The sequence below is a fragment of the Rhinatrema bivittatum genome, chromosome 12 (assembly GCF_901001135.1).
Source record: "Rhinatrema bivittatum chromosome 12, aRhiBiv1.1, whole genome shotgun sequence".
Taxonomy (NCBI): domain Eukaryota; kingdom Metazoa; phylum Chordata; class Amphibia; order Gymnophiona; family Rhinatrematidae; genus Rhinatrema; species Rhinatrema bivittatum.
In genome coordinates, this window is record NC_042626.1 from 55,965,485 (window position 1) to 55,978,855 (window position 13,371).

A 13,371-nucleotide genomic window follows, 5' to 3' on the forward strand; every position below is an offset into this window, starting at 1 on the left:
AGGGCTCTGATGGTAGATCATCTGTATCTTGGAACGAATCATTGGTCCAAGGATCATAGGGCTGATCTCCAGCACCTAGTGGGTCTTCAGCGGGGAGAAATGGTGCTAATCCTGAATGACCAGGCCTAGGCATCAGTGGCATCGGAGGTGGCACCGATGGATGAGTCAGTGGTAAACTCCCATACGGTGGAATGGGTATCAGGGTTTCCTCATCATCCAATAATAGAATCGGTGTGAAAGGCACCAGAGCTACCGATGCTCTCAGTTCCATCGGTGGAAGGGCACCGATCAACGCATCGAGTCTACCCAGTAGCGGTGCGAGCGCTACGGGAATCGGATCGGTGACCAGCTCGAGGGCCGGTACCGGAGTCTATGGAGGTTGGAAGCCCTGAAGTGCTTTACTGATGACCTTTTGGATCATCCGATCCAATTCCTCGCGGAAGCCTGGGGCATGGAACCCTGGCACCGGAGTAGGAGGCAGCACTGGCGTAGCTGGAGGGTCCACCGGTGAAGGTGGAATTGCGGATCCCAGCACCACTGAAGGTGGGGAACGCCTCAGTGACCCGGTCACAGAAGAGGATGGAGCCTTTTCTGGATGGGGCTTCTTTGTCGGTGGCTCTGTCGACGTCGATGCCGAGGACTTGCCTGGATTGGTGGACTGAGCCTTGCGATGACGGTGTCGATGTTTTTCACGATGATCTCCTCGGTCCTTTTCTTGAGGAGGCAAGGAGGGAATAGACACCTTTGGAATCGTCGATGCTGGTCGGGCAGCAGCGGTGTCCCGGTGCTGGCGAGAGGTCAATGGCACCGGTTCGGATGAAGTGGAAGCTATCAATGGAGTTGGGGTTTTTGACTGAAAGACAAACTCCATTTTCTCTAAACGAGCCTTACAGCCCTTCGGTGTCATTTGGGCACATTTGGTGCAAGTTAGGACATCATGGTCGGACCCCAAACACATAACACAGACCCTGTGTAGGTCAGTGATGGACACTGTTAGAGTACAGTCGGGTACCAATGAAAACCCGACGCCATGACTCCGACAAAAATTTAGCTGCGGTACGGTCGATGGCCAGTAGGCCCCGAAGGGGTAACTCGACGGGAATCAACCTGAACAAGGGTAAAAGCTTACCTTTCAACCGTGGAGTATGGATATCGATAGGGGGACCCCTATGGGGTAGAATTTTTTAGAAATTTTGAAAGAAGTTCCGTGAGGAAAATTCCTGTCAGGAATCTCAAGAGAGCTCCTTAACCCGCGTGGCTACTGCTGCGCGGAAAAAAGAAGACTGAAGGGGGACCCCTGCTGGGTGCAGGGTTGGTGCATTGCTGTTGCCCAGTAGGTGCCAGTCAAAGTTCTAGAAACTTTGACAAAAGTGTTCCGTGATTGGGCTCCATCCTGATGATGTCACCGATATGTGAGGACTACCATCCTGCTTGTCCTGTGAGAATTACGGCCTTCATATACAACAGCCTCCTTAACGTAGTCCCCACTGCCACTCTCTTCTGTAGAGAGTTGCATGGAGAGACCATAAATGCATTTGGAGGAATTCAGAGAAATTCTAGAGCACAGCCATCCCTTACCACTTCTAGGACCCACTAGTCCATCATAATCTGGGCCTACCTTCGATAAAAGCGAGATAGACACCCACTTATCTATTGATCCAGTAGATGAGTCCTCACACCTTCATTGTGAAGACTGGGGTGCTCTGGCCCCAAAGCCCGCATCCTTATGAGGCTTCTTAGGTGAAAAGGACCAAGATCTTCCAAAGGGGTGAGACCTTTGAGTAGTTGCTCCTCTTAAGGACAAAACTGACTGGAATCCCTGGAGCAGCCCTTCACCCCAAAAGGACATGATGCCACCTTCTTGTCCTCTGGCAAATCAAGGAACCTTGGATTTGCCCCAGCTATTCGCCATCTTCTCCAACTCACTCCCAAATAAGAGAACCCTTAAAGGGTAACCTTGTGAGACTGGACTTGGAAATAGTATCTGCCAATCAATTTCACAACCACAATTGGTGCCTAGCCACTATCAAGGAAGCCACCCCTTTAACAGTGGTCTGCACTAAGTCACAGCCTGCATCGGCTAAGAATGCGGCTCCTGGTTCCATCACTAATCCGCCATCAGAGCCCGGTGCTTGCATCTCTTGAGAAAGATGCAAACCAGCCCAAGCCACCAGGCAGCAGCAAGAAGCAATTTGCAAATTCATTGCCATGGCCTCAAAGGCCTGTTTAAGGATAGCCTCAATCCTCCTGTCCTGAGCATCTTTTAGAGCTGCCCAACTTTCCACCAGGATGGTGGTTCGCTTGGTAACAGCACATTCCAAGGCATCCACTTCAGGAATCGCATCTGTTCCCTTGCCTTCGGATCCAAAGGGTACAAACCTGCTAAACTGTGCCTCCCTTTAAAACTTGCCTCTGGGGTGTGCCCTCAAGGTCAAATAACTCTTGAATTGGCTCCAGGAGGGAAAAGAAACTGGATGTGTTGCATAAAGTGACCAATATGGGATCTCTGTTTTGTACGCTCGTAGTGTCACCCCGTCCACACCGGGCGTCTTCAGGGTCCTGAGTCAATAAGACTTGGTGACTCATCTTTGTGAAAAAAATGGAGTAGAGTCCAGTGTGACTCCAAATCAGGTGGAATTGCTCCCCCTTCTAGAGGGGGAGAAAACCAAGTCCCCATCGCAGTCATCTGACACAATCTGATCCACATGCTCCTGAACAACTCCAGGGATAGCTTCCCTGTGGCATTTGCCCACAATGACTGACAAGTAGGAGAATCAAGCACGCGATCCCTTCTTAGAAGGTTGCTTTGCCTCTGCTGAATGCCCTCAGAAAAGCCTGCAGGCCCTGGAAAAATTCCACCCAGGAGGAGAATGGATCCATATCAGGGCCCATAGGCCCAAACTTGGCACTCTCTCTTTCGGGAATGCCTTTGCCATTGGGAACAAGTGGGGAGAGGAACTGTCCACTGTGTCACCTCCTGCCACATTCCCTTCCGGAGCCACCACAGGCCGAGGGGATGTCCCAACGTTGGCAAAATCTGTAGTAGCCAAATCGCCTTGAGCATCTAAACAGCGCTGACACAGGCGCAGAGAGAGCAATGGCTGGATTGCCCTTATAAGGCAAGTTTCAAAGAAAGCAAGGCACTTAGACTTTTTTGTCCCCGGCACCGTAATTTTCCTGCATTCAGCTCTAGGCAGTAGGTGACCTGCACAAATATGTGCTCAAATCTAGGCCACGGTCTTCAGCGCACAAGTATCTGTGCAAGTGCACGCCCACGTCAAGACATCGCCACGCAGTGAGAATGCACACACACACCTAAGCGCATGGGAAAAGAAACCGCCACCTCGGCCTACCATGCAGCTAACTGAACCAAGCCTGAGAAGCGGGACCTAGCCAAAAGCTGCTCAACCCGCTGAACACGAGCCGCTTCCATTCTACACTAACTCCCCAGAGAAGTGAAAGAGAAAAGGGGATAAGAGATGCTGAGGAAAACAGAGGGAAGAAGGACCCGGTAAGGAAAAAAAGAGGGGGGGGCCTAAACTTCCCTACTTTTTTTTTTTTTAACCTGAGCTCAGTCCTCCCTGGCTGAGAGCACGATCGGGTCACCAGCTATGGAGGGATAGGGCATAAGCCTTCACTGCTGACCACTCCCTCGCCTTTTCCATTTTTTTTTTTTTTTTTTAAGTCTATGCCTGGTCAGGCTTCCAGACTTAAAGTGCTTAACTGAGGGAGGGACCAAACAGGTATCACCTCAGGTGCTCAAGTAGTGTGTCTGAATCTTCTCCTAGTCTTCTATTTTTTCTTTTTTGTTAACCTCAAGCAATTCCTACAAGGGAGATGGATGTCCGTCATCTGCTGGAGATGGAGAATACCAGCAAGCTGATGTCAGGGCAGGGCTATATGTCAGTGACTTCAGCGAGTCAGCGTTACTCTATCTCCATCTGCTGGTAGGAGTGCATAACCCAAAGGAGTAGATTAGCCTGCCTGAATGCAGAGGAACATTGATTTGAACTCCGGCCTTAGAACACTCTCCATTTACTTTTTCTTTTCTTTAAATTGAGGGAACTGATCCCGATTCTTTAAAAAAAACAAACAACAAACCATCTGCCATAAACCAACAGTCTAGACTCTTTGTTCTGAGGACTGAAAGAGAAACTCTGGCTCCTTATCAGCTCCTATGCTCACAAAATGGGTACCACTTTTGCCACGGGCCTTCACTTTTCAGCAAGAACCATGTCTGAGCTACCTACCAACGCAGGACACCCCCCCCCCCCCCTCAGCACAGCCCCTTACAGTCTGACTTTCAGAACTCAGTGAAGGAGGACCATGCTCCCCAGTACTCCTTCATGCCCAAAATATGGCTGCCTCTCCCATTCAAGAGCTGTGTCTAAAGCAGTGGAGGAAGGGCAGAAACAAGTGATCTCTCTCTCTCTCTCTCTCTCTTGTCCTCACAGTAATATCAGAGGCTTCCCTAGCCCGAAGCTGCTTCAGCCCATGGCTGCTGCAGAGCACGTTTTCATTTCCCTATGCTCTCCCTCACCATGCTTCCAGCATGGGCACCGCTGCGAACAGGGAACAGAGGAAGAAAAAGGTCTCACCGGCACTACCAAATCGAGCTGCCCCTTCACTGTACTGCTTGACTTCCCAGTCTGTGCTGTACTCTGTGCAAGCTTTTTTTTTTTTTTAAACTTTATTCCTCCAGACTGGAATTAAAGTAAAAAAAAAGGAGAGCCCTCTAAACATGGGAATAACCCAGAGCAAGAGACACTTGGGGTAAGGCAGGAAGGGAGAGAGCAAAAACAAAACAAAAAACAAAGTCCCCAACAAAAATACTTCTGGAAGCCTCCTGAGGTGCTACTTCACCTCAGGAGCTGCTGCCAAAACAACAAGACTATACCTCCTAAGGCAAATGCTCAACTGGGGGAGTGAGAACATGTCTTTCACCAAAGAAGCCACCCAAGCCCAAAATCTCTTCATCTGGCCTAACCAGGCCTTCACTTACAGATGGGATGCTTGCCTACCATCTACTGGAGACAGAGAATACTGGCAGGCTGGTGTTAGTATGGATGCATATAAAGGGTGATATAACTAAACCTGTTAATTACTGTCTCCATCTGCTGGATGGGTGCAAAACCCATTTGTCTGAACTGGTCTGACTGGATGAAGCGGAATCTCTGCCTAGTTTACATCTCCTGTTGCAATACCACAGCTTAGTTTAGTTTATTTGATTTGTTATACTGCCCTTCTCATTAATCAGGGTGGTCACATTACAATTAACAAAACAGTCTATATTCGAGTTTAATGGGCAGCATAATAAACGAACAACCTAATTGCAAGCAGTAACACAATAACTGTCACGCTAAAAGCAATAAAATAACCAGAATATAAAAATAACAGTTATACTAATTACATAATACTGGCCAATCTGCTATCCAGTTTTAACCCCACTCCCGTCATCTGACCATTAGGCATCCTCTGTGCCTGGCTCAAACTTTCTTGAATCTGATACAGCTTTTGCTCTCTCCATCGGGCAACTGTTCTACACACCCACCACTGTTTTCATGAAAAAGCTCTTTGCTACATTACTTCTATGTCTATGTTCTTGATCCATGTCACAACCCCCTTGTTCCAGAATCTCTTTTCCACTGAAACATGCGCGATACTTTGGTGTCATTTACACCTCCGAGGTACCTGTAACCACTCTCTTGCATGGTCTTTTCTGAAATATAATTCCCGGAGGCGAAGCTGTTGTTGGTTCCTTACCTCACATTTGCTCAGCAAACCGGTTTCCTGTAGTCGGGACCAGATGCTCTGGATTCTCCCAGAATGCTCTGGGTGATTGTTGGTGTTCCCACATGTGCACTGGTGCTTTAGCATAAAGGTGTCATAAACTACACCTGGTGAGAGGTGAGGAGATGGGGAGCAAGAAAGGAAAAGAATCAGACTGTCATAGAAAGCAGTGTGGCAAGCTCAAATTCTGCTCTTTGGGGCCGATGCAATACAGTGCACTCAGCCAAGCGCACTGTTTAACCAGCAGCTGGACGCGGGTTGTACAGGCGCTACCTAATTCCCTTATGCAATAAGGGGATTAATGCCTCCACAACGCACATCCAACGTGGAGCGAAACTAATAGCGCTCATTACATGCAAATGCATGTGAATGAGGCTATTAGCTATTCACTCCGAATGGAAAAAAAACCAAAAACGTGTGTCTAAGATGCACATTTTTGCACTCAGAAATTAACGCCTGCCCAGAGCAGGCGTTAATTGCTGAGCGCTCCCAAAAGTTGTACAGAAAAGCAGAAAAAAAAACTGTTTTTCTGTACATCCTCTTACTTAATATCATTGTGATACTAAGTAGAAGGAATAAACCTTTAAAAAACTGAAAGAAAAAAAAAAAAGCGCCAGCAGATGGGTGCAGGAAACAGATGCTCAGTTAACAAGGATCCGTTTCTTGAACCCCTGGCTGTGCGCCGTTTAGGAAAACGGTCGCCGATAAATTCGGCATCTGATGCTCGCGGGCTCCTTGATAATGCGACCCCCAATTTAAATACTGCATGGCGCCCCCAGGAGGGGTGCCAGGAGCACGTTAGGAAAGCGTTAGGAGTGCTCAGCGCCCACTTTCAGTGCACATTTATTGCATCGGCCCCTTTGTTATCAGTCTGCTAAATGAGTAACTGAAATCACAAAACTATATAAAAGTAAAGTATGAACATCTAGCACGGGTCTTCCAGTTCCCATCACACAGAGCAGAAAAGAAGGCAGCTTGCCAGACTGGCCCTAATTCAAAATGGTGGAAAGCTAGCCTGCTGGGTAGCTGGTGGTAAAGAGGAAGGCGGAGGCTTGTGTCTACAGAACACAAAAGCTTGAGAGGATGGAGGGGCGCTTGCCTCTCACCTGTAGTGAAAAGGTGCTTGACTGGAATTTCGGGGGCAGCGCTCTTCGTGCTGGTTGTGGCAGCGGGCGAAGACTGGGTACGGCTCAGTACTTGGTGTGGCATCGTACCCATGCAGAGCGAGGTCGGGTAGATCTGAAGCTGCTGCAGTGACTGAGCATCAGGGAACATCTGCAATAAATTCAGGGAAAAATAACGGTGGTGCTTGGGAAAAGGGCTGGCAACTCTGGGCTTCAATAATCTCATAAGCCCATCGCGGATAGGAGCCTCAGAAAGCACAGATGCTCGGATACTCACACTCTACACTGCAGACTTTCTGGGCTAGTTGAGAGGAGGAGCTTAGTGGCTAGAGAGCAGCAAGCTGACAACTGGGAAAGCCAAGTCACATCATCCTCTACTGCCTCAGGTATAAACAGATCATAAGCCCTCTCAGAGGCAGGGACCTACCTACTGTGACTGAAATATAACTCACCCTGAGGTTTGGAATGATGTGAGCTAAATCCAAAATCCACATTTTCCCTAAGACTCTGCTGCTAGTGCCTTTTCTCAGTCGCTCTCCTGCAGCTGAACTATAACATTTGATTTTGTTTATATGTGCTGCAAGGGCCCTAGCTCCTGAAAGTTCTTAATAAGCACTAACTTGTCTCCTTCTCCTCTCCCACAGACACCCCCCTAACACTTGGAGATTTTCCTCTCCCTGAACCCTCGATGTTGCACACGGGAACGGGCTAATTCATGCACAGCCCTAAAGAGCCATCAGTTCTCCTTCCAGCCTTCCTTGCCACCTCCACCTGTTTCACCCTCCTCCCTCTAGCCTGAATCATTTCCTTATTTTGAAGCCTTTGGGAAATGAAGCGCCTACGGACCATGCAAAGGGCAGGCCAATGAGCGAAGAAGAAGGGAAGCGTGGGATGACTCAGAGCCTGGGTACCAAGGGAAAGGTGTGTGGGGGGGGGGGGGGGGGGAGAGAAGAGAGAGGGAGTGAGTCACTCCTCTCTGACTCATTCACATCTGCAGCACTTCTCAATGAACAGACGTGTGGCTTGAATACAAAATATGGCTTTTCTGCTTCTCTCTCTTACAGTCAAGGTCAATTTCACTCACACACACACACTCCAAGGATTACAGCAAGAGCCATTCAGAAATCATACGCCATCACCAGTAGGAGTGGGGCTAATGCTTTAGAACGGGGAAGGCAGGGGAAAGAGGAAAACAAGGGAAGGCTGGGGGCAGGTGAGGAGGGGGCAAGAAGACAGGGAGGATTAGAGCAAAGACGAAGGGATAGGGAAGAGGACAGTTTGTCCCTGGTTATATCAAGTGCAATATGACAATCACCTGTTTGAAATTCAAGTTGGGCTCCCCCAGGTCGGGTGGGCCAAGCTGCTCTGTTTCTTCTGTGCTCTCTTCCGCCTCGTCCTTCACTTGAATGCAGTCCTCATCCTCTTCCTCCTCCAGATCCTCCTGCGTGCCCTCGCTCTCTGTTCCACCATCCACCATAAACACCCGCTGAGCCAGGCTGGCTCTGTTTCCTGGCGTGTCCAGCTGCTCAGTCAGTTCTTCCTCCGTCTCCTCAGGATGGGTAGTGGGCTGTCGGGGCAATTCGCCCGTTTTGGTAAGAATCTTTTTAAAAAAAAAAAAAGGATGCCAGAGGGCAAGGAGAAACTATCACAAAAACAGAAGAGCTAAGCATCGTTCAGATTAGCGAGTGCTGGCATAAAAGTTCAGAATTCAACAAAAACATTTGCCTCCCCCACTATCCTTCGCTTCCTCAACACTTGCATCTGGGCACATCAGGAAAAGTGGACACTGTCTGAAACAGCAGCCGACAAGATCAGTGCCCAGAAACTGCAGATGCCCGGGCATTAGCTGTAATAATATGTTCACTGGGCAAGACTGGTGGCTTAGTGGCAGTGCTGTGCACTTCCAATGCAGAGAGACCTGGTTTCCAGTGCTGGGCTCAGGTCTTCCTCTCTCCAGGTTGGCTGCACTTAGAATGCTGCAGAGGAAACATTCACAGACCCCAAGGGAGGGAGCCCTAATCATTGTGCAACAGCAACACCTGGCGGCCAGATTTAGGTCCCATGTTTGCAAAGTTCCCAAAGAAGCCCTGGTGCATGGGCCCTGGCTGTAACGTAAAATTTATATTCTGCATTTCATGAACGTCAGGTACTTTAGGTATTTCCCTATCTCCAGAGAGCTCACAGTCTAAGTTTGTTCCTGGGGCATAGGAGGGTGAAATGACTTGCCCAAGGTCACAAGGGGCATCAGTGGGATATCAACCGCTGCTCTAACCCCCTAGGCTACTCCTCCACTCCAAAGGTAAGTTGGCAGGGGAGACAGAATCGAGGAAAACTCCCTGGGTATTTGTGAATGAAGGCTCGCGGTGCCAGATCCTGGCCCTTGTTTGCACAGAGCTGGAAATACAAAGGAGCAAGAGGAAACTGCCAGATCAAAAAAAAAAAAAAAAAGTTAACTCAGCCACTACTTCCCGGCTTAATATATTACAGCTAATAATATTAAGTCAGTCATTTATTAGACTGATATAGACAAAGTCACACTCTTCCTGCACAGTTAGATAAATGGGACGAACACACCCTCCCCCAGCAGTACATCTGGGTGCCCATCTGACCCTTCCCCTCATTGCCCACCTTGCCTAGTTGCATCTGCTGCTGGTATTGCTTCTGCTTCTCCAGGAACTGCTGGTGCTGCTGCTGCATGACCAGCTGCTGCAGGGCCTGCTGGCTCTGGGGGAGAGGCGAGGACTGCGTGCGGCTCAGCGGGCGATGCCGAGGCAGCTTGTTCACCGTCCACATGCTGGTGGCGATCCGCTCCCCTGTCACCAATGGAGACTGGCCATGGAGCGGCACTGGCAGGAGAAAACAGAGAGGTGACACATGGTTAATGGCAGATCAGACAGTGAGCAAGTGGCTGTGTGTACAAAACCCTTTGCCCCACAAATCTCGAATAAAAGCACGTTACAAGCAGTAACAGGGTCATGAACAATTTCTACGTTTGGCCGAGTCTGATCCCTCCATCTCAAAACCCTATTACAACAGATTTATGTCCATTTAAAATCCCAATGCAATGGAGAAATTACTTACCTGATAATTTTGTTTTCCTTAGTGTAGACAGATGGACTTAGGACCAATGGGTTTATGCTCACCTGCCAGCACATGGAGACGGAGTCAGGTTTCAAAGCTGACATCACCCTAGATACACCCCTGCAGAGACCTCAGTCCTTCAGTATTCTCTTCAAAAGACATTGTGGACATACTATCAAAAAATCTTGATTGAAAACTTGATTAAAAACGGATAACCATAACTGTACTCAAACAAACAAACACTGAACACCGGTAAGATTATAGATGCCCTGATCTAGGAACTGGATGACTACTTACCCATAATCTCTTGGAATCGATATCCACTCCACGGGTGAATCCTTGGCATAGTTCTTGGGCAGCCGTGGGCGGGATGCTGAGTTCATCTGTCTACACTAAGGAAAACAAAATTATCAGGTAAGTAATTTCTCCATTTCCTAGCGTGTAGCCAGATGGGACTCAGGACTAATGGGATGTACAAAAGCTACTCCCGATCAGGGTGGGAGGCTGCCCGCAGTCCGCTTAACACCACCCTTGCAAAGGTTGCGTCCTCCCAGGCCTGAACGTCCAGGCAATAGAACATGGAGAAGGTGTGTAAGGAGGACCATGTCGCCGCTTGGCAGATGTCAACGGGAGACAGCAGTCTAGCTTCCGCCCATGAGATTGCCTGAGCCCTAGTGGAATGAGCTTTAACCTGAGAAGGTAATGGCTTTCCTGCCTCCACATAGGCTCCTGTGACCACCTCCTTAATCCAGCATTCTATGGTAGCCTGCAAAGCTGGTTCACCCTGCTTCCTTCCACCGTGAAGGACAAACAGGCAGTCCATCTTTCGGACCATTTCTGAATCTTCCAGATACCGCACCAAAAGCCTACTGACATTCAAACAGCAGAGGAGATGGTATTCTTCCGCTTCCTTGTTCTTATCTAGGGATGGCAACAAAATGGACTGATTCAAATAAAACTCTGAGACTAGCCTGGGCAAGAAGGATGGAACGGTACGAAAGCTGTAACACTCCTGGAGTCTTCCGGAGGAACGGTACCTGGCATGACAATGCCTGTGGTTCAAACATGCAACATGCCGAGCATACAGCCACCAGGAACACCGTTTTCAGGGTTAATAAACGCAAGGAAAGACTGTGCAGTAGCTGAAAGGAAGGCCCTGCCAAAAACTCCAATACTAGATTAAGATTCCACAAGGGAACCATCCATTGCAGGGGTGGCATGATGGTGCTTCACCCATTATGGAAAACGGGCCATGTCCGGATAAACCGACAGGAGGGATCCATTCACCTCACCCCTGAAAGAGCTGCTACCTGGACCTTCAAGGAGTTAAGGGTCAAACCTTTATTCAAGCCGTCCTGCAAAAATTCCAGAATTAGTGGGATTTTGACCAACTGAGAGGAAACACTGCGTTCCTCATACAAGGCCTCAAATACTCTCCAGACCTGCACATATGCTAGGGACGTAGAGAACTTCTGAGCGCGGAATAAGGTGGTAATGCCAAATATCCTCACTTCATCAGGCGAGCCCTCTCAAGGGCCAAACTGTAAGACAGAATTGAGTCGGATCCTTGTGAAGGACTGGTCCCTGCTATAGCAGGTCCCTGTGTGGTGGAAGGCACAGGGGGGTCTCTACCAGGAGTCTCCACATGTCCACATACCACGGATGCCTGGGCCAATTTGGAACTACTAGTAGGACTAATCCCCTGTGGTGCTCGATTCTGCGAATGACCCTGCCTAGGAGGGGCCACAGAGGGAAGATATATAGCAGCTCCTCTTCTGGCCAGGTCTGAACGAGAGAGTCGAACCCCAGGGCCAACTGATCTCTTTCACTACTGAAGAATCGGGTAACCTTCGCATTATGAGATGCAGCCAGCAGGTCGATGGATGGGAGACCCCAGCAACCTACTACCAGCTGAAAGGCTTTGGCTGACAACACCCAATCTCCTGGATCCAGGCTCTCCCTGCTTAGAAAGTCTGCTCTGATGTCTTTTCCTGCGATGTGGGAGGCTGAGATCATCTTTAGATGTATTTCCACCCATTCCATAAGGAGATCTATCTCCTGTGACACTTGCTGGCTTTTGGATCCACCCTGGCAGTTGATGTAGGCTACTGTTGTTGCGTTGTCCGACATTTTGCGGACCGCTTGACCTTGGAGTATGTGGATGAATTGTAGACATGCCAATCTGACCTCCCGGGCTTCCAGACGGTTTATGTTCCAGAGGTTCTCTTCCTTGGTCCAACACCCCTGGGCCGTCAGTTCCTGAAAGTGAGCTCCCCAGCCCCAGAGGCTCACATCTGTCATGATGACCAGTCAATTCGGAGAGGACAGGGGTACACCACTTTCCAGAAGAGCTTCCTGCAGCCACCACTGGAGCCAAGAGCATACTTCCAACGGTAAGTGGAGGCGAATCGAAAAGTTTTGAGACAGCGCGTTCCAACGTGACAGCAGGGAGCGTTGAAGTGGTCGCATGTGTGCCCTTGCCCATGGCACTGCTTCCAGGGTTGCCGCCATCAATCCGAGTACTTGAAGATAGCTCCACACCTTTGGGCATATTGTGTTCATCAACAGACGTACTTGGGACTTCAATTTCCTTATCCGCGTGGTCAGGAGGAAGATCTTGCCCTGTTTGGTGTCGAACCAGACCCCTAGATATTCCAAGGACTGGGAGAGTTTGAGACTGCTTTTGTCCAGGTTTATGACCCAACCAAGTTCCTGAACCAAGGACGTCACCCTGTTGGTCACCCAGAGACTCTCTTCCACGGACTTTGCCCAGATCAACCAGTCATCTATGTACGGGTTCACCAGGATTCCCTCTCTTCTCAATGCTGCCGCTACGACCACCATAATCTTGAAAAATGTTCTGGGGGTGGTAGCCAGGACAAGGCATGGTGGCCAGGACAAAGGGCAGTGCCCAGAACTGATAACGGCGACCCAGTACCGCAAAGCGTAGGAAATTATGTTCTTGCTGGATTGGAATATGTAGGTAGGCCTCAGATACATCCAGGGAGGTTAAGAATTCTCCTGATTGTGCGGCCATTATCATGGAGCGTAGGTTTTTCATGCGGAAATGAATCAGTTGTAGATGTCGGTTGACGCTCTTGAGGTCCAGGATGGGGTGAAAGGATCCTTCCTTCTTGGGTGCGATGAAATGGATGGAATAATGTCCTGTATTTTCCTGGGGCGCAGGTACTGAGATTATAGCCTTCATCGAGTAGTTTCCACTGCCTGCTTCTTGTGTGGGAGTGGCAAGGAGATATCATGAATACATCGCGAGGAGTGCTGCGAAATTCCAGCGCATATCGTTCTCGTATAACCTCCAGTACCCATTTGTCCAAAGTGATCTCAACCCACTGTTGGTAGAAGAGGAACCTCGACC

General features: G+C 49.2%; 1 protein-coding gene across 5 annotated transcripts in view; it reads right to left on the bottom strand.

Annotated features, from left to right (window-relative positions):
* HDAC5 (histone deacetylase 5) overlaps positions 1–13,371 on the bottom strand; it is a 178,931-nt gene that overhangs the window by 69,083 nt on the left and 96,477 nt on the right. For all 5 annotated transcript variants that reach the window (XM_029572400.1, XM_029572401.1, XM_029572399.1 and 2 more), the window contains 4 exons: positions 9,543–9,760; positions 8,230–8,514; positions 6,897–7,065; positions 5,764–5,897 (listed from right to left, as the gene is read on the bottom strand). In XM_029572400.1, coding sequence (XP_029428260.1) covers positions 5,764–5,897; positions 6,897–7,065; positions 8,230–8,514; positions 9,543–9,760 — 806 coding nt within the window. The remainder of the gene's footprint in view (positions 1–5,763; positions 5,898–6,896; positions 7,066–8,229; positions 8,515–9,542; positions 9,761–13,371) is intronic.